The following is a 23,132-nucleotide window of genomic DNA, read 5'->3' on the forward strand; positions in this document are numbered from 1 at the left end:
GAAAAAGACTATAAACTCGTGTGTACAGATGGATGGGAAATCTGTAGGGAAGACCATATATGGAAAAATGGCTGGTGTAAGATACAGACAGGGCAGTGGTAACAGTGGCTGCCTCTGGGTGGTGGGGCTAAAAGAGATTGTGTTTTCTGCTTCTTGACACTTATATGCACTTTCCAGTTTTTAAATAAAAAACATGTTTTACTCTGATCATCAGAAATAAGTGAAATATTATGGGACAAAAAAATATGATGGCTGCTACTATATGTGGAATGCCTAATACACATTATGCATTTCTCTATCCCACTTCATCAAATGCTCCAAACAGCCCCTTTAGGCAGTACGGTAAAAATGACTGTGAAAATAACCGCCACCTCTCCCCTTCCCCGTATCCACACTCTCGGTACAGATACGGAAGTTTCTCCCATCAAGAAGTGGATGCCATTTCCCCACCCCGTGAGTCAGGGCTCAGCCTTGGACTTGCTGTGATCAACTGATTACAGCAGAGGTGACGTTGCCAGTTTCAAGTCTTGGTCCCAAGGGGCCCTGAGCACTCCTGCTCACTCTCTTGGACCCCTGCCCAGCGCCATGAGAACAGCCTGAGCTAACCTGCTGGAGGACAGGGCACTCCTGGAGCACAGGTGAGTCATCCTAGCCAAACGGCTGCCTGGATCAGCTCATGGCCAGCTGACCTCCAGACACAGGGGAGAGCCAGCCAAGAGCCATCTACCCAACCTGCCTCTGACCACAGGCACATGCTCTCCCAGCCAAGACCAGAATAGCTACCTAGGCAATCCACAGACCTGCGAGCAATAACAAAAGGTTATTATTTAAGCTACTATGTGTTGGGACAGTTTATTATGCAGAATTATTGCGGGAAATGGTAACTGATACAGGAGTATTGCTATTTCTATTTTACATGTGATAAAATTGAGGTTCAGAGAGGGTGAGTGACTTTCCGAAGGCCACACAGCCAATAAGTGACAGAGTTAAGGTGAGACCCCAGGTCTCAGCAATGCCATGTGTTTAAGATTTATTCATATTGACGTTTTCATGTTTATTGCTGTCTGGGCTCCAACCAAAGAAATGACCATAATTTTAATACCCATTATCCTACTAATAAACAATATGATCATTTCTCATATTTTGCCATTAGCACTTGCTGGAGCCAAAGGGGTCCCCTTCAGGGAGGAAGGAGGGAGCAGATGCTAGGGGGCGTCTGGGGTGCTGGCGATGTTCTCTCCTTTTATCCTGGGTGGTAGCTGCAATGAGTGTGCATGGTTGGACAAATTCACTAAGCTGTACACTTCTGATTCAGGCACTTATTTGTGTAAATGTTATAGTTCAAAAAAATTTTTTTAAGTATAAGTAAAGGAGGGCAGGCAGGGACGTGCCTGTACAGGTTTCCTGGTTCACATATACAGAGTCTCTCCGGGGGGCCTCCTAGAAAGGGAACTGCATCTTCACCTTTCCTAGATGCTCCCACATTATGATCCAAAAGGTGTGCAAACCCACTATTTTTACCCACAACCGGGCACGAAGGGCCTTCCACAGGGAAGATGCAAACTAACTGTTGGAGGAGGATTCAGCTTGGGTATGTGGGCGAGGAGGAAGAGGTCAGTGTAAACAAGGGACAGCGGTGGGAGTGAGGCCTGGGGAACCCCAAGTTCTGGACTGTAAGGTGCGGGGACCGTGGCTGGAGACTGGGCTGTAGAGGGAGACAGGGGAGCAGCAGAGGCCCAGGAGCCAGGCCTGGAGTTTGGGTTTTAATCATCGAGGGACCAGACAGGATGAAACTAAAGCCTACTGGAGGACCAGACGACCACGCCCTCCCCTGTCCCGCCCAGCCTCACGCCCTCACTGAGCCACGGCGAAGGCCCCGCCCCAGACCAGTCATACCTCCCGGAATCGCTCCAGCGTTGAGACAAAGGTCCGCTGGTAGAAAAGCAGCTGCAAGCGCTCGTGAGCATAATTGTGGCACAGCTCCTCAAAGGTGGCGGCCCGGTCTTTGCCCTGGTGCCGGGGGTTCTGAAAGCCTGGAGAGTCCACCACCATGATGGAGGCCATGGAGAGGTGGTGGGAGGAGAAGGATCTGGGGGGGAAAGGAGAGGGGCCCCGAGAGGACAAGGACTCTTAAAACCCCGTTGGTCCAAGCCTCCCACACCCCTGCATCACAGAGATGGAGAAACCAGAGCAGCATGCTGGGCGGGTCTGCAGATCCAGCAGATCTCACCACTTGCAGGCTGTGTGACCGTGGGAAATTTACTTAACCTCTCTGAGCATGGGTTTCCCCCACTGTTAAATGCTGGTAGGGATGAGTAGGATGACCCCAGGGGCTGCAGTAAGAAGAGAAGGAGTTGAAGTATGGAAAGTGCCTCCCATGGACACCGCAGGCCTTCAGGAAACGTACTCTCTCTACCAGGCCCAGAGTGGAGAAATGACTTGCTTAAGGTCGCACCACAAATTGGCTATAAAGTTAGGACTAAAGTCTCCTTTTCTTGCTTAGTGACATGCTGCTATAGAAAAACAATTTTGTTCAGTGCCTGTCTCAGTTTACAAAGATCTCTCAAGCCATCACCTCCTTGGAGCCTCTTGAAAAATCTATCAGGGGGACAGAGAAGGGATTATTCACATCAAAAAGCAGGAGTTAAGAGACTCTGGAGAAAGTCACACGTGGGCTCCAACCCTCGCCCAGCCACGGAGGGGCTGTGTGTCTTGGGAGAGTTGCCTGACCTCTCTGAAACTCAGCTGTGAAAGGGCTAATGATGGAGATGAACTTAGAAGGCTGTTGGGAGGGTTGGATGTGATAAGACATCCACGGCTCTGAATGTGGTAAAGCGGTCAGTGTGTTTTCTGTTATTATTATCATTAGCGTGCCCAGCTATACACTTTGGAGGGCCCTTAGTTTAAACCTGAGCTCTTTGCTGTTATTTGCTGAGGTTTTCCATTTGTAAAATGGGGCCAATAAGATCAGCCACCACATAGACATGCATGAAGATTAAATCAGTTAATGTTCAGAAAGCCAGACACCTTCTAGGTGCTCATAAACGTAAGGGTAGTGGGTATCGTTATCCCCAATACACCCATTTTATGGAGGCAGGCTCCCAGAACCAACCAGGAAGCAGCCACCCTCTGCAGGCTGAAGCAGCCGCCCTCCACTGGCAGTTCACCAATAAATACTTCTTCCCCTGAGCACGCATGATCCCCCTGGTTTCTAGATAATGTGTCTGTGGTCTCAGAGGGTAATTACTCCAGCAGCACGAGAGGGGGCCAATTCTGTGTCTGTGGAGAACCCCACCTGCACTGTTGCTACACACCAGCCTCATCCCCTTAACAGGATGTCAGAAGCCTAGTTACGCCTCCTGCTTTCACAGAGGAGGGAGGGAAGCCCTTGCCCCAGCTCTGGTTTGGCCACACTGGAACTGCTTAAAGATTTCCCGGGGCTCACAGCAGCACTCACCACGGTAGAAGACAGAGGCTCCCGGCAGTACTACCTGCAGATACCTGCAGTATTTTATGATCACGATTAGGAAGAGCTGTTTACAGACACTATTTCTTTTTTACTTTATTGTTTAATTTTTTATTGATTTCTTTTAATCCTTACAGTGACCCTGAAGGAAAGAGCCATTTTTACAGATGCAGAAGGAGAGGTCAGAGAGGTGAAGTGATTCACCGAAGTCACACAGCCCACAGGTGGCCAAGGTGGAATTTAAACCCAGCACCATAAGACACGGCTCAACAAGCCCCTCTCCAGCTCAACAAAACCCCACTCTGCTAAACTCCCCAGACTCCCCGGGTTTGGGCTCGTTCATACACTGCAAACAGGCTGCCTCTGTAACCAGGAGAAGGTTGCCATTACCTGTTGACGAGCGAGACCACGGCGGCAAAGACCTCTTGGTACAGGCCCGAGGCCATGCCCTCCACACACTCCACTCCTGTCATCTTGAGCCCTACAGTGGGGAAGAGGGGCGGGTTGACATCCCGTGGTCAGGACCTTGCCTGGGGCCGAGGTTGTCGCTCCAGTGCCATCACTACTGGCCTCAGTGCATCGTCCCCCACCGCACACACACACACGTCCCCCTACTGCTGAAATTACTTACGATCTTAGGACCAAGTTCAAGTGTCCTACCAAGTCTTCCAGGGTCCTGTGTGACCTGGCCCTACCTCCCTAACCTCCACTGTGATCTCCTGCTCAACCCTCAGGGCTCAACCCAATGTCATCTCCTCAGGGAAGCCTGCCTTGACCACCACCACCACCCCATTAAGCCAATTCCCAGGTCTACCCTGCTTTTTTGAAAATTTTATTTATTTTTCACACTGAAGTCATGATTGACATACCAAAAGACCTGTACATTTTTTTTTTTTTTTTCGGTATGCGGGCCTCTCACTGCTGTGGCCTCTCCCGTTGCGGAGCACAGGCTCCGGACGCGCAGGCTCAGCGGCCATGGCTCACGGGCCCAGCCGCTCCGCGGCATGTGGGATCTTCCCGGACCGGGGCACGAACCCGTGTCCCCTGCATCGGCAGTCGGACTCTCAACCACTGTGCCACCAGGGAAGCCCAAGACCTGTACATTTTTAATGTATACATCCTGATGAGTTTGAAGTATACACCCATGACACCATCACCATAAACACACCACAAACATAACCATCACCTCTAAAAGTTTCTTCCCTCCCTCTTTGTGTGTGTGTGTGTGTGTGTGTGTGCGCACGCACGTGTGAGATAGGAACTTTTAACATAAGATTAACAAATTTTTAAGTATAGAATATGGTATTGTTAATTACAGGGACTTTGCTGTACAGTAGAGATATTCATCTACTGATCATTTCATTCATCTACCCTCTAGGATTTATTCATCTTGCATAAATAAAACTATGTGCCCTTTGATCAAAATGTCCCATTTCCCCCTCCCTCCACCGCCCTGGTAACCACCATTCTACTCTCTGCCTCTATGAGTTTGACTTTTTGAGATTTCTGACGTGAGTAGTATATTATTCAACAGTAAAAAAAAAAAAAAAGAAAAAGAAAGAAAAAAAAAGGAAGGAAATGCTGCCATTTGCTACAACACGGATGAACTTGGAGGATGTCATGCTAAGTGAAGTAAACCGGACACAGGAGGACAGATCTACCCTGATTTTACAGCACTGCCCACAGCACACCTGCACTTTGTGGTTATTTCGTTAACCTGCATCTCCCCCGCCCCGCCACCCAGGCAGGGAGCGCCCTGAGGGTGAGGGCTACCTCTGGGTCTGCTGGCTCCAAATCCCCAATTCCTGACACGTAGTAGTTACTCAGTAAATATCTGTTGTTCCCTCTTTCTAGAGGGAAATTTGGCAATTTTACAGGAGAAGCCATAACATGTTCATATACTTGGACTTAACTTCACTCTTAGGATTTTATTCTAATGAAATAATTCAGAGCAACAAAGATTTCTAAGTATGTATGTTCTCCCAATTGTTGCTTAAATTGGCAAAATAAAATCGCTTTTTTGAGACAACCTGAACATCCAACAATAGGAAACAGGTTAGATAATTTGTAGTCCATCCATACAAAGGAATACTTAAACTCAGGTCTAGAAGAATACTGAATGAGATGGAAAAGTGCCTGCCCATAGCGTTAGGAGGAATAAAGAAAGCTTAGAAAATTATTATAATGGCAGCCCCAATTTTGTATAAATACACACACTGGTCCCATTAGAACAGCCAGCCTTGATTAGGGGTCACTGAGCATAGCGGGATAAGGAGTGGAGGCCTCAGATCACAAATATTGACCCTTAGGTTTTGCTTCCATCCACAGAATTGGAAACACAATTTCCAAATCTGCACACACTAGTGTCTAGAGAAACAGTTCTGCTTGTACATTCCAGGCAGCCCACTGCAACCCCAAAGCATTTCCCGTCCCTGCTTTAACTCTGCCCCCAACCTGGGTCGTTGCTAGGCAACCCACAGCCTCCCAGCATCTCTCATAAGCTTGCCGGTCCCCTGCCTGCTTAACATCTACCCTTGAGACCTCAGCCTGAGAGGGTGACTCAGCTTCACCAAGCAGCGTGTGCACGCATCTGTGCTTCTATGTGTGTGTGTGCACATATGTGCATTGTGTGCATGTGTGCGCATGCCTGTGCATGGTATGTGTGTGTGCCTGTGTCCGAGAGGAGGTGTAACCATTAAGCAGACCCCAGCTGACACCAGAGCACAGACCTGGAAGGCAGTGGAGTCTTGGTGACATCAGCCATCGAGCTGAAGTCCCTGGCAGGTAGAGCAGCCACGGGGATCCGAGGGGCCTCTAAGAGAAGGACCCCAAACCACAGTTCCAAACAGTGCTACCCACTAAGCCCAGACTGCGGTCTCCGGGAGAGCTTCTCTTGAGAGAGTTTGCAGCGAGCCCTGGGGCTCCAAGGGATCCCTCTGCCCTCACCTTCCGCAGCCACAGCGTCTGGCTGCAGAGGCTGCAGACCTGGGACTCAGCACACCTCACTCTAGCATGTGCAGTTCAAAGCTCCTGCTTTTCCCCCAGGTCTTTTCAAGCACCCCCATTCCTCCTGCTGCTCGGGCGAAAGTCCTAGAAGGTGTCCTGGCCCCCTGCTTCCACCTAGGGCCCATGCCATCAGCTCTAACTGTAAACTAGACCTTGAACTGGTCCACCGCATCCCATCTGCTCCCACCTCCATCACCTCACCAAGGTGACTTGTACCCATTCCCACTCATTCCCTGATCTTCCTCCAGGCTGAGCTTCATGAATACAACAAATCATGCCATTTCCCTGCCTGTGTCCCTCCATGGCTTCCCTTGGTCTGAGCAGAAAACCCCTAGTTTACAGACTATTGTGTCAGCTGACTCCACTGAGCTCTCCAACCTTATCTACTGTCCTCCCAGCGGGGCCAACCATCCTGGCCTTATTTCTGTTCCTCAAACTGAGAGGTGAGTCTTCTGCCTACAGCGTAGGGGCTCAGCAAATACAACATCCACTGGAAGTGCGTTGGTCCCTTGGCACCATCCACAGCATCCCCTCTTTGCAGCACAGGGCCCCCTCCTGGGTTTCAGCAGCCTTTGACCCCTGGGCAGAGCTAACTAGCTGACCATAAGCACGGCGTCAGAAGGGGCCAAATCCATTTCCAGGGGAGTGGTTTCCCCTACTCCTAGAAGGTCTGCACACCGTAGACCCTCAGGAAATCCTCAATGGACAGTGAAAGGGTGCTGGTGTGTCCCCAGGGGCCGGCCCCGCAGGGACGCAGCCCACCCAGAGAGGCAGCAGCGCGGTACCTGAGCTGGCCCCCTCATCCTCCTGACCCCGGCGGCTCGGCCCAGACGTCATGCGCTCGATGATCTGCCGCAGGTGGTGCTTGAAGGTGGCCGTGTTCAGCTCCTCGTACTCGCAGCCCAGGGCCTCTGCCGCGTGGCTGGCCGACTCGAAGTGCATGAACTGCTTCCGGCCCACTGTGCAGGGGACAGAGCAGGAGGAGGGTGGTGAGGTCCTGGGTGGGTGGTGGGCGGGCGTCCAAGAACACCTCGGAGAATCTCGCCACCTCCCACCCTCAGCAAGAGCCTGAACGACTGCCCAGGCCTGGGCCCCCAGCTGATGGCCCTGGGCAGGAGACGCTTTCCCGAGACATGTTTGTCCCATTTCCCTGTCATCTGCATTGCTCACTTTCCCAAAGCAATTAAAAATACCATGGGGAACACTCTAAACATGGAACTGGGGAATGGTAAGACTTACCCACCCACATATCCACTTACCTATCCATCCACCACCCCTGCCACCCGCTGACCTAGCCACTCAGCTACCCACCCAGCCACATATCCAACCATCTAACCACCCTCCCCTTTATTCAATACATATTTCTGGAGCTGTTACTATGGGACAGGCACTGTGTCAGCCTCTGGGAAATCGGTGATGAGCAAGACAGACAAAGTGTCTGCCCTCACGGAGCTTACAGTCTTTTAAGAGAGAGAGACAATAAACAAGTAAGCAAATAAATAAATATTTCAGGTGATGAAATTATAAAGTTATTTTTTCCCTCTAAGGAGAAAATAAAACAGGGTGATGGGGTCAAGAGAAACTGAGGAGTGGCTACGGATGCGTGGTGGTCAGAGGCGGCTCTGTATGAGGATGTGACAGGTGGACTGGGGGTATGAAAGATGAGAAGGAGCTGGCCACACAAAGAACCAGGGAAGCGCTTTAGAGGCAGAAGGAGGAGGTGATGCAAAGGCCCTGAGGCAGGAATGTGCATGATGTGTTAGGGAAGTGCCAAGAAGGTCAGCGTGGCTGGGATGTAAGCGGGGAGGGGAGTAACCAGACGAGGCTGGAGAAGCAGTGGGGAACCTCTCTATGGACTATTATAACGCCACTTAGTATCAGCCACAAAGACCGTACAACATGGTCATTTCTTATTTTCAAAATGTTAAATGAAATGGACTAGAAAATCACGCCACAGTATGACATCAATTGTGTAAATCACTCTAAACTGCTATAAAGACAAATAACGAAAAGGAAATATATCCAAATACGAACAATCAGAGGGTAGGGGAACTTTTTATTTTTCAAACTTTCTGCAGTGGTTCTGCACTAACTTTGTAATCCAAATTTTAAAAAATAATGACTTATTAAAGCAAACACTAGTTCCATCCTTAAGTAATTTCCTCCCAACTCCAATCTTCCCATAAATGTGCTTCCTTCTTTGAAATAAGAATCACAGCTGCCAACAGAGATTTCTCAATCCATCAGAAAGAGATCTTAAGGGCCCAATTCTTCAAACAGACATCTTAAAGAATCTAGACACCTGGTTTAAGAAAAATGTGGAAATTTGGAAAAAGGCTTTATCTGGGGCCTTGACAATACCCAGGACGAAGGAGCTCTGGCCACTGCTTATCGAGGTCCTCCTACATGCCAGTTATTCTGCACTGATTATCTCAAGAACAGCATTTTATTACGTCCATTTTAGAGACTAAATCTCAGCTTTACCAGAGAGGTTACATGGCTAGTAAAAAAGTCCTGCCACTTTAATTTTTTTTTAATTTTTTTTTCTTTTTTGGCTGCATTGGGTCTTTGTTGCTGCGCGCGGGCTTTCTCTAGTTGCGGTGAGCGGGGCCTACTCTTCATTGCGGTGCTCGGACTTCTCATTGCAGTGGCTTCTCTTGTTGCGGAGCATGGGCTCTAGGCGCATGGGCTTCAGGAGTTGCAGCGTGTGGGTTTGGTAGTTGCGGCACACGGGCCCTAGAGCATGCAGGCTTCAGTAGTTGTGGCGCGTGTGCTCAGCAGTTGCAGCACGTGGGCCCTAGAGTGCATGGGCTTCAGTAGTTGTGGCTCACAGGCTCAGTAGTTGTGGCTCGCGGGCTCTAGAGCGCAGGCTCAGTAGTTGTGGCACATGGGCTTAGTTGCTCTGCGGCATGTGGGATCCTCCCGGACCAGGGATCGAACCCATGTCCCCCGCATTGGCAGGCGGATTCTTAACCACTGAGCCACCAGCAAAGTCCCTGCCACTTTAAAAAATGGTGAAGAAGGTAACAACGATGGTGGTGATGACGTGGTGATGATGGTGGAGGTGATGGTGGAGATAAGATGATGGTGATGATGACAGTGGTGATGGTGATGATAGCAGTTACCACTCAGTGACCCCATTTTATTCAACATGTCATCTTTGTTCAGCTCATGGCTTTTGGAGTCAGAAAGTCTGTCTTGGAGTTCCAGGGGTGACACAGAAAAAAACTCAATACATGCAAGTTGTAATTACTTATTATTATTATTACTATTATTGAATCTTCACAAAAGTCCTCAAAAGCAGTATTATTCCCATTTTACAGATGAGAAAACTGATTCGGAAAAGTCACCAGAAATCAGGCTAAGTGGAAGAACTATTTCCCCAAAATCAATCCTTGCAATGTCACCTTTAGGAAATCTGTCAAATCCTTGTGTCCCTGAATAGGACTTTCTTTTAAATGGACTCACTGATCTTTTTCACGGACATAAATACCTTGTGAAAGGAAATGTTATAGCTCTAACTTAAACAAGAATCCATTTGTTGAAGGAGGTCATTGAGAGGATATGACCACCAGGTGACCTGCGAGCTGGCCCTGGGCAACTGGAAGCTCCTCAGCCCTTCCCCTGCCCTTGGAATATACATCCAGCCCCTCCCCCACTCCCACAGTGGCAGCTGTTACAAGGACACAGCCTTGAGAAAGCGGGGTGTTACTGAGACCATCCAGAAGGTCTCCGTGACTGAGCCCAGTTCCGGCCTCTATAAACTTTAAGACTCTGGCGGGCGGGGGTGGAGACCTACCCTTCTTGCAGCATCCAAGACAAGCCTTGTGTGTCAGTTCCCTTGCATATTACACCTGCCACCCACCAATCTGGAGTGGCTGCCTCTTTCTTCAGTCTCTCCCTGCCCTCCACCACAGTGGGGGCCAGTTTCTGAACCAACACTGTGATCACTTGTCACAGATAGAAAACAGAAATAAATACAATACGTGTACAGAAATACCATTAGATTCTAATTAGATACAGTTTACCTGGGAGTCGGAGGTCTGCTTTCTCTTTGTTGAAAAAGGGAGATTAGCAAGTATTACAGAGAGGAGTTAAAGGCTACTAGCCCTGAATGAGATTTCCTTCTTCCTGTGATGGGGTTGAAAGTGAATTAAACAGGAGATGACTGTCTAGGTGGGCAACGTCCTGCCCCTCTCCTGCCCCATCACCTCCACTGCCACCCTCTGAAACAGTCTCCCACACTCTGCCCACAGTGACCTATAGCCTCACTGAGCTGGGGAGAGCTCATGAAGGGGCTCAGCAATGGTTGTTTCTGAAAAGAGGAGCAGGAAATGGACTGGGCAGGACTCTCTAGGTCCCGCCTGACTTAAGGGGCATATTTCCAAGTGTGCTGAGCAGCATCCCGCTGGTGAAACCCAGGAGGCACATGGGAGCTCTGCCGGGAAAATGTATTTCTGCTTCCAGCTCCCGAAGGCTGGCCAGGCACCAAATCCAACCCCATGGGCCCCTCTGTCTTCGTCCAGACCTGGGTGGAGGCCACACCTTCTCAGTGGAGGCTGAGAACCCTGGGGCAGCACCTGCGGTGAGGAGAAAGGGGACTGGACAGGAACACAGGCACCAGAGCAGACAGGGTCTGGGTCCCATTCCCGTCATTCCCAGCTGTCAGCCCTTGGACCAGTCTCACAGCCTTTTTGAGCCTCAGTTTCTTCATCTGCAAAACGGAGTCATAAAACCTCAAACACCTCTTCGCTGGGCTGCAAGGACTGGGCGAGATGGTGGCACGTGAGGCTCTGAGCAGAGCACCTGGCCCTGAGAAGGTGCTGGACAAATTTGAATTCCCTCCTCCACCTGCAAAACCAAAGAGGGCACCATTCACCCCAACCCGGATTGCCCCGTCCTGGGGCTGCAGGGACTCCTCCACAAGATCTGTCTGGTGCTTCACCGAGAGCATGTGTGGAAGGGATAGTGAACTGGTGAACTCCGGATGCCGGGCACGCCCAGGGACTCTGAGTCCACCGAGGTCGTTTCTCCTCCAAGGAAAGGCGGACACACGCTGGTTTCTTTCCACCAACCTACCCAAAGCCAGGGACAGAGCTATCCTCGGAATGCCACCGAGGTTGGAGATGCCAGTACACAGAGGGCTCCAGCCCCCGCGAAGCCATCACCAAACGAGCGAGGACAGCCACCAAGCAGGGAGCGTGTGCCGTGTGCCAGGCACTGTGCTAGCACCTCCCCCGCCTCATCGCTTTCCTCTTCTAAGCCCCTGAGATCATTCAGATATGGAACGGAGTAGGTCAGGTCTCGTTTCCTGTCCAAGGTGGTTCCAGGAGTGAGGGGCAGAGGGGGATTCCCACCCTCCCGTGCTGATGTCACACCGTGTGCAGCCGCCCGCTGTTCTGTGCCAGCAGAAGTCTGTGTGGTCACTGCTCTGGCCTACGAGAGCTGGCACGAGGAAGCGTTCAATAAACATTAATATGGTGAGTGATGAAATGAAACAAGGAGTCAACGACGAAATGAACATTTCTCACTGCTGGCCAGCCCTGCCCAAAGTGGCAGATCTCCAAGATTTGGGAGAGAGAAACACTGTGTTTCCCTCTCCCCCCCAAACCAGCCCATCTGAACCTCAGAGCTGCCTTCTCTAACAGGAAAGATCAAACAGAAGAGAAAACAAAAGGGGGAGAGGCAGAGAGACACAGAGAGGGAGAGGCAAGGAGCCAGAGATGGAAACAGACAGACAGGACCAAAAAAATCTTGGAGGGGAGGGTCTGTGGATTTTTCCCCGCCTCGTAGCCCACCCCGTAGGGGATTCACACACTCTATCGGGATGCTTTCCTGCCGTACAGCAGGAGGCGAGGAGGCTGTGCCCAGAATGATCCCAACGCCAAATGCAGAGATCACTTCAGGCATGTGCGTTTGGCTGCAGCCATTCTGCCGGTCACGGGTGGGAAACAGGACCCCGTGGCAGGCGGGCCCAGGGTTCGGCTCTGCGATGGCGATGGGCTTTCATGCACACCATCTAGGAATCCTCTGCCTCTTCTTCTGCAAACATCACACAAGGACATGTGACGGTGACCCGCAGGAAATGCTCCCTGGTGCCCCACCCGTCACCCACCCTCTGTCTCACCCATCCAAGAAAAAGAATCAGAATGCAAACGCCCAACAGTGTTACAAAGGCGGCCTTAACATCACAGCATCACACAGCAGCACCTACAGTACCCCTTCCCAGGGCCAGGCACTGGGCTTGAGCACTGGACACCGCTGCCTCATTTAACCCTCCCTGCAGCCCTACGAGGTCAACGCTAGTATCGCCCCTTGACTTATGAGAACACTGAGCCGCAGAGGGGGTGACCTTCCAAGGTCATGCACCTGGTAAGTGGCAGAGGCAGCATTTGAACTCAAGCCTTCTCACTCCAGCTCTCAATATGCTAACCGTGGGCCCGTGCAGAGGCGCTTTCTCTCCTAAGGGGGTACTGTTCTGAAACCAGAGTCTAAGGTGAAATATCAAGTACCCTTAAAATTACCCTTGAGGATCTCCTGAATTGCCCATAACGTACAGTACTGTAGCATGTTTCCCTAAGTCCAGCACTGCCGGCTTCCCCTCCAGTGGAACACCAAAGGAAATGGGTCGCTTGCCTTTAGGGCCCATGACATATGAAAAAATATGTATCTGTAACCACTGGCCTCACATTTGCCTTTGCATGGCTGGATTTACATAAATACAATGCATGTCTGATAGGACCGCCCACCCTGAAACAGTTCTATATTAAAGAACTACTTGCAAGTACCAGCTCTATTACTGTGCTCAGTGGCAAATGGCCCGCGCATCTCGCCACGGCCTGGAGGATGCACAGCTGGACACGTCTACACGGGGCGGGAGGACGCTTGTATGACCCTGGCTGATCTCCCAACTGCCTTGCGAGGTCTGCAGGCTGAAGACTGTTAGGCCTGATTTATAGTAGAGGCCACCAAGACCCAGCAAGGGATACCACCCTGCCCTGAGTCACACAGCTGGTAAACGGCTGAGCGAGAACCTGAGCCTAGGTCCCCAGACCCCCAGGTCACGGCATGGGGTTAAGGGCGGCTCTGATACTCCCAACAACCCATGTTAGACCTAGGTTGCACGTACACGTGGGCTGTAGGTCAGGTCAAAAGGAAACGGGGGCAGACTTCAGAAGGCAACATGGTAGGTGGACCAGAGCAGAGCTGTTGCTGCCCCACAGTGTCCCCCTGGGGCTTCCTGTACTCCCTACAGCTGAGGGCCTTCTCTCGCACTGGCATTTGCTGAAGCACAGGGCATGGGCGGATGTGGCACGGAATTAACATTCCCAGCCTTCAAGCAGTGACAAAGATAAGGCCCTCTGAGTGCGATAACTCGGGTGCGCGCTCTACGCTGGCCCCCAGAGGTCCCTAGTGGGAGGAGCCCCAGTTGCCCACAGCCTGGTTTTGGTGACACTCATTTTTTTTTTTTTTTTTTTGCAGTACGCGGGCCTCTCACTGTTGTGGCCTCTCCCGTTGCGGAGCACAGGCTCCGGACGCGCAGGCTCAGCGGCCATGGCTCATGGGCCCAGCCGCTCCGCGGCATGTGGGATCTTCCCGGACCGGGGCACGAACCCGTGTCCCCTGCATCGGCAGGCGGACTCTCAACCACTGCGCCACCAGGGAAGCCCCGGTGACACTCTTTTTGGCTGCCTTCCTTCCCTCCTTCCCTTCCTCACGCCCCTCCCAGTGCTTCCTGGGATCTCCTCCCACATTCAAGTCCACCCCTTGAACCCTTGTCTCAGCAGCTGCACCCATTTAAAGTGCCAAGGCTCAGAGAGGGCCTCAGAAGGTTCTCTGAAAGGGAGCCAAGTTCTTGGCACGCTGCTCTGTTGTGTGTGCGCCTTTGTCTATCATTCAGAAGCCATCTGCACATCTGAGGTGAGGCCTGGCCCCAGCCAATGTGCTACCAAGGGCAGGGCTGAGTCAGAAACTCCCCAGGTGGCCAAAGGGATATGGAGCGGGGCACAGAAGCCACACGGCTGGGGCTCAGAGTTTCCCAAAGGGGCTCCTCATAGCGGTTGTGCCATGGAATGTTCATCAGTGTCACCGGGGAAAAATGAATTCTGTATTATACCAATTTGGTCATTGCTTTGGTGAAACAAGTTTCTTAACTTTGGGCCATCTCAGAGCCTTTAAAGTGTATCATATGAAGCTCCAAGAAGGGGATGTTCTGTTCAGACTTACTTGGCCTTGGAATGCTTTTATAGAGTATCTTGATCTAATGTCCCAGGAGACACCGGTTTAGGAAATACTGGCTTAGCTGAGAGAGCCCTCGATTAACCAGGTGACTGCGGGCAAACTGCTTTACCTGAGTCACTTGCCCAAGATCACTCTGTGGTAAGAGGCAGGAGGGGATTTGAAAAGAAGAATGAATAAAGGAGAAACGAGAAAAAGAAAAAAGAAGAAAAGGAAGGAGTAAGGGAAAGTTATGGAACTGTAGTTTCTGAGCTGCTCAGATCCGCCTGCAAAGGCAGGTTTTTCCCTTTATGCTCAATACAAAAAAAAAAACGAGAAAGAGGAAAAAATAACATGACCGTTCTCCCCTCATGCACCGTGAGTTCAACTGCTATCAATTACTATGACCTCCTGCATTTATTAATAACCAAGTTACTTCTCCTTCCAACAATAGCCATGCTGCTGCTGAACTACTGAATGTTTTGTGACTTATTTATAACGCCGGCACACCCGGTTCACATTTCCTCACACAGAGGTTTACAGTTCGGAGGCCTGTGAAGGAGGAGGCCACCTGCAGGGAACAGATAAGCCTAAAAGGCTGTGGGTGCTACGAGAAAAGGCAGCGCTCCAGAAACAGACTGCGCAGGTTCAAATCCCACCTCCGCTGCCAAAAGCCACGTGATGTTGGGGAAACCGTGTCACCTCTTTGAGCCTCAGTTTCCTCCCCTGTAAAATGGGACTCTACCCCATGGAGTCCTTGTGAAGCGTCAGCGTGGTTCCAGGTGCAGATCGCTTAGCACAGGATCTGCTGGATAAATGTCTAGAATTATGATCACACTCTGAGAATTCTGCTCAGGGACGTCTGGTCAAGTTCAATTGTTGGGATCCTGGAAAATGGGACTGTCTTAAAGGCCAAAACTTTGAGTCTCTTCCTGCATCTTAGGGCTCCTGCCTGTTCCTGCTGTTCCCGGGTGCCACGCAGCCCTGCAAACCTGGACAGACCTTAGAGAAAGTCACCTGTCCATCTGCAGTCAGCGCACCCCGTAAGGCCTGGCCAACAAGCTGTCAATAAATCGCTGCTCAGTCACTCATAATCCAACATAAATCACTGCTCACGCCCTAATCAACTGGAAAGACAACACGTGGACCAGCCCTGATGCTCTAGCATTCTGGATAAAGAGGGCTTGCTGGACGAATCAGCTGGGGCAGCATCCAGTTAAACCAACCAAAATGGGCTGCTTCCCTGCAGGCTGCTCTAATCTTGAGTATGCCAATGTGCATCGGGAGTTGACAGGAGAAGGGGAGCATGGGTAGGGGTCTCCTGGACTAATCTGATCAAGAGGCTTAAGGGGAAAGGCGTGGCACCTTTGGGATGTTGGGCAGTTGTGGAAAGAACCAGAGGCTGGGCATCCAAAGGCAGTTTCCACCTGGCTGCAAGATCTCAAACAGGAAATCTCACCTCTCTGAGCCTCAGTTTCCACATCTGTACAATGGGATGGCTCCTCTCCCAATGGGTCATTATTAGGATGAAACAAGACACTGGGTGTGAAACTGCCTGGGAGTGTCCCCAGAGCAGGTAATCCGACCTGAGAAGCAGAGTCACCAGGGAGACCTCAGTCGAAGGCGTCACTCATCACCTGGGGGAACTGCAGGAGCCAAGGCTCAGGGGTGGGACCAACAGCCGGTGAGTGACCTGTGTGAGGTCACACAGCTAGTGAGGCAGAAGCCAGGATTAAACCCGGCTCTGGCTGGCCCCCAGTCCAACGCTCTTTCCATATTCAAGAGTCCCTCACCAAGGCAGACTGAGCAGGGGTCCCCCTCAACTTATCACACTGTCTCCTTTGAAGCTGGGGCCCAAGGGAAGCCCACGAACAATAGCTGGTGTCTCCGGAGTACTCATCACATGCCTGGCCCTGTGCTAAGCACTTAATCTCATCAGTGCAAGAACCATATGAAAAGGTATGATTACTAATTCCCCATTTATTTATGACAACTGTGGACCATCCGGCAGAACGTGGCATGAAGAACAGGAAGAAAGGCTTCAAAGACAGAACTCCTCGGTCCCAAATTGAGCTCCTCCCCTTCCTGAGTCCAGGACCTTAGATAACTGCCTTTATCTCTCTGAGCCTCCACTGACTCACCCACAAGATGGGTATAACCCACCATATAGGGTTACAAGGATTAAATGGAATAACCATGCACAGCACTTAAATCACGCCTGGCAGAGAGCAGATCCTCAGTAAACAGTAACAGTTACTAACCCCATCGTTAAGATCATCATCACTGCCGTCAGCAGTATTGTTATGCTCTGTCACTGAAGGGTGAGACATGCACGTACGGTGAGGTCCTCACTGAGCCACAGCCTCCTGGAGTCTATGATAAGCAAGGCTAAAAGAGACGCCAGAGAGTGTCCATCCATCCCCACTGGGCAAGTCCTTTCCCCTCTCTGAGCCTCAGTTTCCTCATCTGTAAAATGGGGTAATGGTGCCTACTCCAGGGGATCACCGAGATGGCCAAAGCTCTTAGAATAGTACCTGCACCTTGTAAGCACTGGATAAATGTCAGCTGCTGTTATTACTTATGGGAAACAGAGGCCAGAAGGAGGGGAGGGGCTTTTGCAGGGCCACCCAGCAAGAGTGGCTAAGCCAACCTGAAGTCGGGTCTCTCGGGGGTTCCATCCTCCTCCCCCTGCCCTCCTGAAGCCCGGGGCTGCCGGCAGGGAAGCCTTCTAGCATCAGCCACTTCAGGGGTTTGTGGCTTTTTTTTTGTTTTTTGTTTTTTTTGCGGTACGTGGGCCTCTCACTGTTGTGGCCTCTCCTGCTGCGGAGCACAGGCTCCGGACACGCAGGCTCAGCGGCCATGGCTCACGGGCCTACCCCCTCCGCGGCATGTGGGATCTTCCCGGACCAGGGCACGAACCCGTGTCCCCTGCATCGGCAGGCGGACTCCCAACCACCGCGCCACCAGGGAAGCCCGGTTTATGGCTTTTATAATATAAATGTTTACATCCCACAGCCGCCATTCCAGCTTAACAAATGAATTCAATATGCTTAGAAAATGCAGAATCAATCCTTGCCTGTGGCCCAGAATAGGCCCGGCTGTGGCAGCTGTCAGGCAGGGAGCCAAGCCACCAGCTGGGGGCCTGTGGGCATGGAAAGGCAGGCGGAGGACAGGGCCCAGGCGGGGACCAGCTTCGGGGGGGCGGGGTCTGCTCTAGGGACACATGGTAAGCCTCTCTCAATCCCGCAGCACCGGTGCCAGGGACTGGCGCCTCGCAGACGGGGACACGGAGGCCCCAGGCCTTGCTCGGGCTACCACACCTCTGCTCACCGAGGCTCTTCTGTCTGGAGCATCCTCCCTGATTTCCGCTGTTTGAGAGATTCGGTTCAAGGGTCCCAGGCCCTAGGACCCCTTGGGTGGGGCTGACCCCTCTGAACTTTGGATGTCTCCTGCCTAGAATTTTCTCCTGGCGTCTCCAACGGGCCTGTCTGGGTCTCCCTCCCTTGATCAGATGGAAATCTCATCTTGGAATGTAAGAATGGCGTTGCTGAGGGCCTACCACCCAATAGGCATAGAGGAGAAGAAGAAAAGGAAGAAAGGAGGGAGAGGAGACAGAGGAAGGAGAGCAGTAAGGGGGGAGCGGAGGGGGAAGAGGGCGAGTGGGGGAGGAGGAAAAGGATGAAGAAAAGGAGGCCACGGGGGTGGGGGGCGGGGGGGATGGAGCAGCATGAATGCAGCCATGGCCCAGGTGTTCAGAGACCCAGCCTCCAGTCCCACATGCCCCCGGGCTTGTGAGGCTGCAGTGAGCCGACCCTTGTGAATACAGGCAGGGGAATCGAGCCGCGTCCATGGAAATGTTCAACCTCAAACATGCCCCGCGGTCCAGCAGGCCCAGGCCACCACGGCTCCAGCACGCTCACCCCTGCACCGCCTCTACATACAGGAACATATGCCCACGTGGCGCTGTTTAGAACCCCCCAAAGCAGCAGGAGACTGCCCAAACGCTCATCAGCCGGAGAAGTGCGACATCGACTGAGGCCCCCTCGCCAGGCAAGCCCTGCAGTTAGGGGAGAGAACAGGGGCGTTGCTGTGAGCCACGGGCAGAGAGGCCCTGGCACGCGGAGAAGCAGAGCACGTGGAAATGGAGCCGGTGTGAACCTGTTTATATTATAACAGCGACAGCCAGCCACCCCCGTAGTTGTCATGTGCACAGGTGTAGCTCGTGCTCAGTCTAAAAGGCCTGAGGGTGAGGCCTACACCGGGGACACAGTGACACAGCCACGGCCACTCTCTGCTTTTGAGAGGGACTGCAGCCACGTCTGCAGCCACAACTGGGGGAAGGGGCCAGGGACTCGATGTGTTACTGTTCCAGCTACTTATGAATCTATGATGATTCCAAATTAAAAAGTTTAAGAGGAAAAAAAAAAAAAGCCAGCCTGTTAGGGCAGTGGAACTAGCCTGGACCACACAGTCATGGTGAACACACGACATGACATGACACACCTGTCAAATCCCAGAGAATGCACAACACCAAGGGTGAACCCCAAGGTAAACTGAGGACTTCGGTTAATAACTGTGTATCAGTATTGGCTCATCAGTTGTAATAAATGTCACCTTTGCACCTTAACAACGGTCACCTTTAAGGTCAGGAGGATCAAGGGAGTGGGGGGGGACCTGCTTTCGACATTCTGTGTTCGTCTGTATTGTTTCCATTTTTCATAGGAAGACACTTTGCAGTATTATTTGTGCAGTTGTTCTAAAACAATAAAAAGAGTAAAACACTTCGCCAAGTGCTTGAATATATGGTGACTGCTTTGCTTTGACAGCATCACTGTTACACTCTCCGTGGCCTTCCGTGCTCAGCGTCTTATCCGGGCTTGGGAAGCATCAGGCCACCTCCTCCTATCCTTGGACGGACTCCCCTGGCTGCTAGATGTCGGGCGGGGTCCCAGCAGAAGATAGGGGGCTGGGTCCCTGTCATCATTACCATCGTCTCTTCTTCCTGCAGGCCCCTCGGCGCGCCCCGAGTTACGGTCCCATCCATTCAGGGACTGATGTCTTTATAAGGACAGGCGCGGAGTGGTGGCCGACTGGCAGCCTCCCTCTATCACTCCATTACAGGGCCCCCCTGGGTTATACATGGGCCCGACTGCATAATATATTAGGCAATGGGGTCAGCAACAAGTAGACTGGCAAATTTAGTAACAGACAAATAATTAAACCTCCCATCAGCCTTCAGAGCCAAAGGAGAGCGAAGCAACTGGGCCCTCAAGGCAGATAACACATCCTTGTGATTTGGGTTCTGAACAGCACTGTCATCTTTACGGAGTAATGAGGGACAGCAGGCAGAGTGACAAAGGGGCTCAGACTTTCTAGGGAGGGTGTACATCCCTTACAGCTACGGGACCACAGGGACTGGAGAGGATTAAAGACCAGCCCGAGTCACCTTTGTAGACTCAAGCTTTGCCGGGCAAATGCCTGGATGGTAGGCAGGTTTTCCATTAACAATAATAATAGCAATAACAACAAGGGTGGCCGGGCTTTACACATTCAAACTGAATAACTTAAGCCTCCCAAGGACTGTTATCCCCATTCTACAGATGAGGACACTGAGCCTCAGAGGTGGAGAGAGTCACAGATCACGCAGGAGAACTAGGGTGAAACACAGGTCTGCCTGGCCCCAGAGCCCATGCTGTTAGCCTCGATTCCGAGCTCTCCTGCCTCGGTTCTGCTTAGCGGATGCCCTTCCAGGTGAGGGAACGGAGACTGGAGACTGGGGCGGAGCTGAGAAGCTGCTCTTAGAGGGGAGGTGGAGGTCCGAGCACCCAAAATGCACCCAAGGACTGGGCCAGATGAGTGGCCTCATAGAGGAGAAGGACACTAGCTTTGGAGGCAGACAGGCACTGATTCTAACCTTGTCCACCACGTGGTGCTGTTTGGCCTCGGCAATGTTACATAACCTCTCTGAGCCTCAGCAGCCTGAACTGCCAAGTGGGAATTCCCTCCCTACCTACCTGTCATGGTTGCCGTGGGAATTAAAGGAGAGAACACAGGTAAGTGACTCCCAGCCTTGGGCTGACGTGCAGGACAGCAAGACCACGGGAGCATTTTGTTCAGGGAACATTCCTGAGAAGAGGGTCGTGACTGGTTTTAATCTCACACAGCCAAGAGGTCCTGAGACAGAGAATTGTTTCTTGCTGCAAAAAGGGCTCCTAGGGCTTCCCTGGTGGCTCAGTGGTTGAGAATCTGCCTGCCAATGCAGGAGACACGGGTTCGAGCCCTGGTCTGGGAAGATCCCACATGCCGCTGAGCAGCTAGGCCCGTGCGCCACAACTACTGAGCTTGCGCGTCTGGAGCCTGTGCTCTGCAACAAGAGAGGCCACGATAGTGAGAGGCCCGCGCACCGTGATGAAGAGTGGCCCCCGCTTGGCGCAACTAGAGAAAGCCCTCGCACAGAAACGAAGACTCAACACAGCCATAAATAAATAAATAAATTTTAAAATTAAAAAAAAAAAAAAAGGGCTCCGAGTTCCTCCTTGCTTTACTCTCCTGTGGGAAAAGGGTCTTTAGGGGCATCAGAGGATACTGGGGGGCACTGGTAATAAGTAGGGAGCAGACATCCCAGGAGCATCCTCCTGCCAGGAGGGAGCCGGGAAGTATCTCCAAGCTTTGTGATGCCCTGATTCACAACAGCAGCTCTGACAAGTGCCTGGCACTGAGCTCAGCCCTTGACATACATTTCACTTCACAGCAGACCTGTGAAGTCACTACTGTTTCCAATCCCATCTTACAGGTCGGACAACTGAGTCTCAGAAAGCTTAAGTTCCTTTCTCAACCAACATATCGCCACACCAGTATCTCTCACCTCGTCACTCCCCCATCCAGGGCTGGAGTCTAGACTGCCTGGCCCTTGAAGCTGTGACATAGAGCATGGCAGCAGTGACACTGCATGATAGCTGAGGCCAGCTCAGAAGAGGTGATGCAGTTTCCATGCTGCTCTCTGGAAGCTTCCTTGGAGCCCCGAAGCCGCCAGGCCACAAGGAAGCCCAAACAGGCCCATGCTGGGGACCCAAGATCTGAGGCTCGGAGAGACGGAGGTGCCTGGCTAGTCCCGGCGACTCCAGCCCCACTGTTTCTGGGTCAGCCACCCTCTGACCGCAGCCCAGCCAAGCCCTTCCAAACTGCAGACCCCCAGGAGCTTGGGGAGATAATAAAATGATCATTGTTCAAGCCACGGAACAACATGGGGCTGATTTGTTATGCAGCAAGGTCACGTGACCAGTCCCAAAGCTAGCAAGTGCTGGAATCCTCACTTCCACTTGAGCACAAGACTGTGTCACTCCTGACTGCTCTGACCACTACCCCACACTCTCCCTGGCCCTCAGAACCTTCCTTGAAGCTGTGGAAAGAGCACTGGACTGAGAGTCTGGAACTGGACCCCGGTTCTGAAGCTGCCGATCACTAGCACAGAGGTTTCACCATGTGCCCTTAAGCAAGGAGCTGCATTCCCTGGGGGCTTGAGTTCTCCACCCCGACCCGGCCCACGTCAGGGCGGGCTTTGATGCCAACAGATGACAAAAAGCACTTTGCAAAGAGAAGGGAGTCAGGGCTTGCTGAACCCCGCCTATGTGCCAGGTGGGCGGGATGCAGCCATTACTTGACTAACGATGCAGAAGGTAGACAGGGTTTTACCACTTTACAGGCACGGAAGCTGCGGTCCAGAGAGGTAAAATCTCTTGCACAGGTTAAATCACACAGCCAGGAGGTGGAGAAGCCTGAACTCACGGCCGGCCCCGCCCACGGCAGGGCCCAGCATGTCCCTCCTCCCCCCCCTCCTTGTAAAGTGAGCTCCAGAGAACATCTGTTTGCTGCCATTCAAAACACATGGGTGCCAGCTGATTGTTCCATGGGCCACATTTTGCCAAAGGAAAGAAACACGAGGCTGGATAAGTGGTTCCCTGATGGCTCCTGAGGGACAGCCCAGGCCATGAGTCTTGGTTCACAGCAAACCACCCCGCGTCAAATCACCCAGGGGTTTCTGCCTGCCATACCGAGGCAGCCCCCAGGGCCCCCTCCCACGGCCTTCCCAAGGGACCCAGCAGGGACAGTGAGCCTGAGAAACAGAAAGGAGGTGGAGACAGTGCAGAGAGAGGGAAGGACACGGCCTCTTTATGATGACCGGCCAAGCCAGGAGCCACCGGGCCTGCCCAGAGCGAGAGCATTACTCGCACCGCAGCCGTGTGTGAGACCCCAGACGGTTCTCTGCCGCCCTTTCTCCCTCTTCCAGAGGAGGCTCGGGCGAGCCCCAGAACTTGGCCGAGGTCACACACAGTTAAGTAAGAGCCCAAGCTGAGCCCTGAACCCAAGACTAGCTGACCTCGAGACGCCCGTGTCGCTGCTCTGCCACATTCTGGGTGGGGGGGGGGGGTGCCCTCTCTGACTC

The 23,132-nt window shown here is 52.2% G+C and overlaps 1 protein-coding gene across 3 annotated transcripts in view; it reads right to left on the bottom strand.

Annotated features, from left to right (window-relative positions):
- Positions 1 to 23,132, bottom strand: part of MYO18B (myosin XVIIIB) — a 234,393-nt gene that overhangs the window by 163,701 nt on the left and 47,560 nt on the right. For all 3 annotated transcript variants that reach the window (XM_067700414.1, XM_067700413.1, XM_067700412.1), the window contains 3 exons: positions 7,258 to 7,431; positions 3,857 to 3,947; positions 1,897 to 2,089 (listed from right to left, as the gene is read on the bottom strand). In XM_067700414.1, the coding sequence (XP_067556515.1) occupies positions 1,897 to 2,089; positions 3,857 to 3,947; positions 7,258 to 7,431 (458 nt within the window). The remainder of the gene's footprint in view (positions 1 to 1,896; positions 2,090 to 3,856; positions 3,948 to 7,257; positions 7,432 to 23,132) is intronic.

This window comes from Pseudorca crassidens, chromosome 12 (assembly GCF_039906515.1).
Source record: "Pseudorca crassidens isolate mPseCra1 chromosome 12, mPseCra1.hap1, whole genome shotgun sequence".
Lineage (NCBI taxonomy): Eukaryota > Metazoa > Chordata > Mammalia > Artiodactyla > Delphinidae > Pseudorca > Pseudorca crassidens.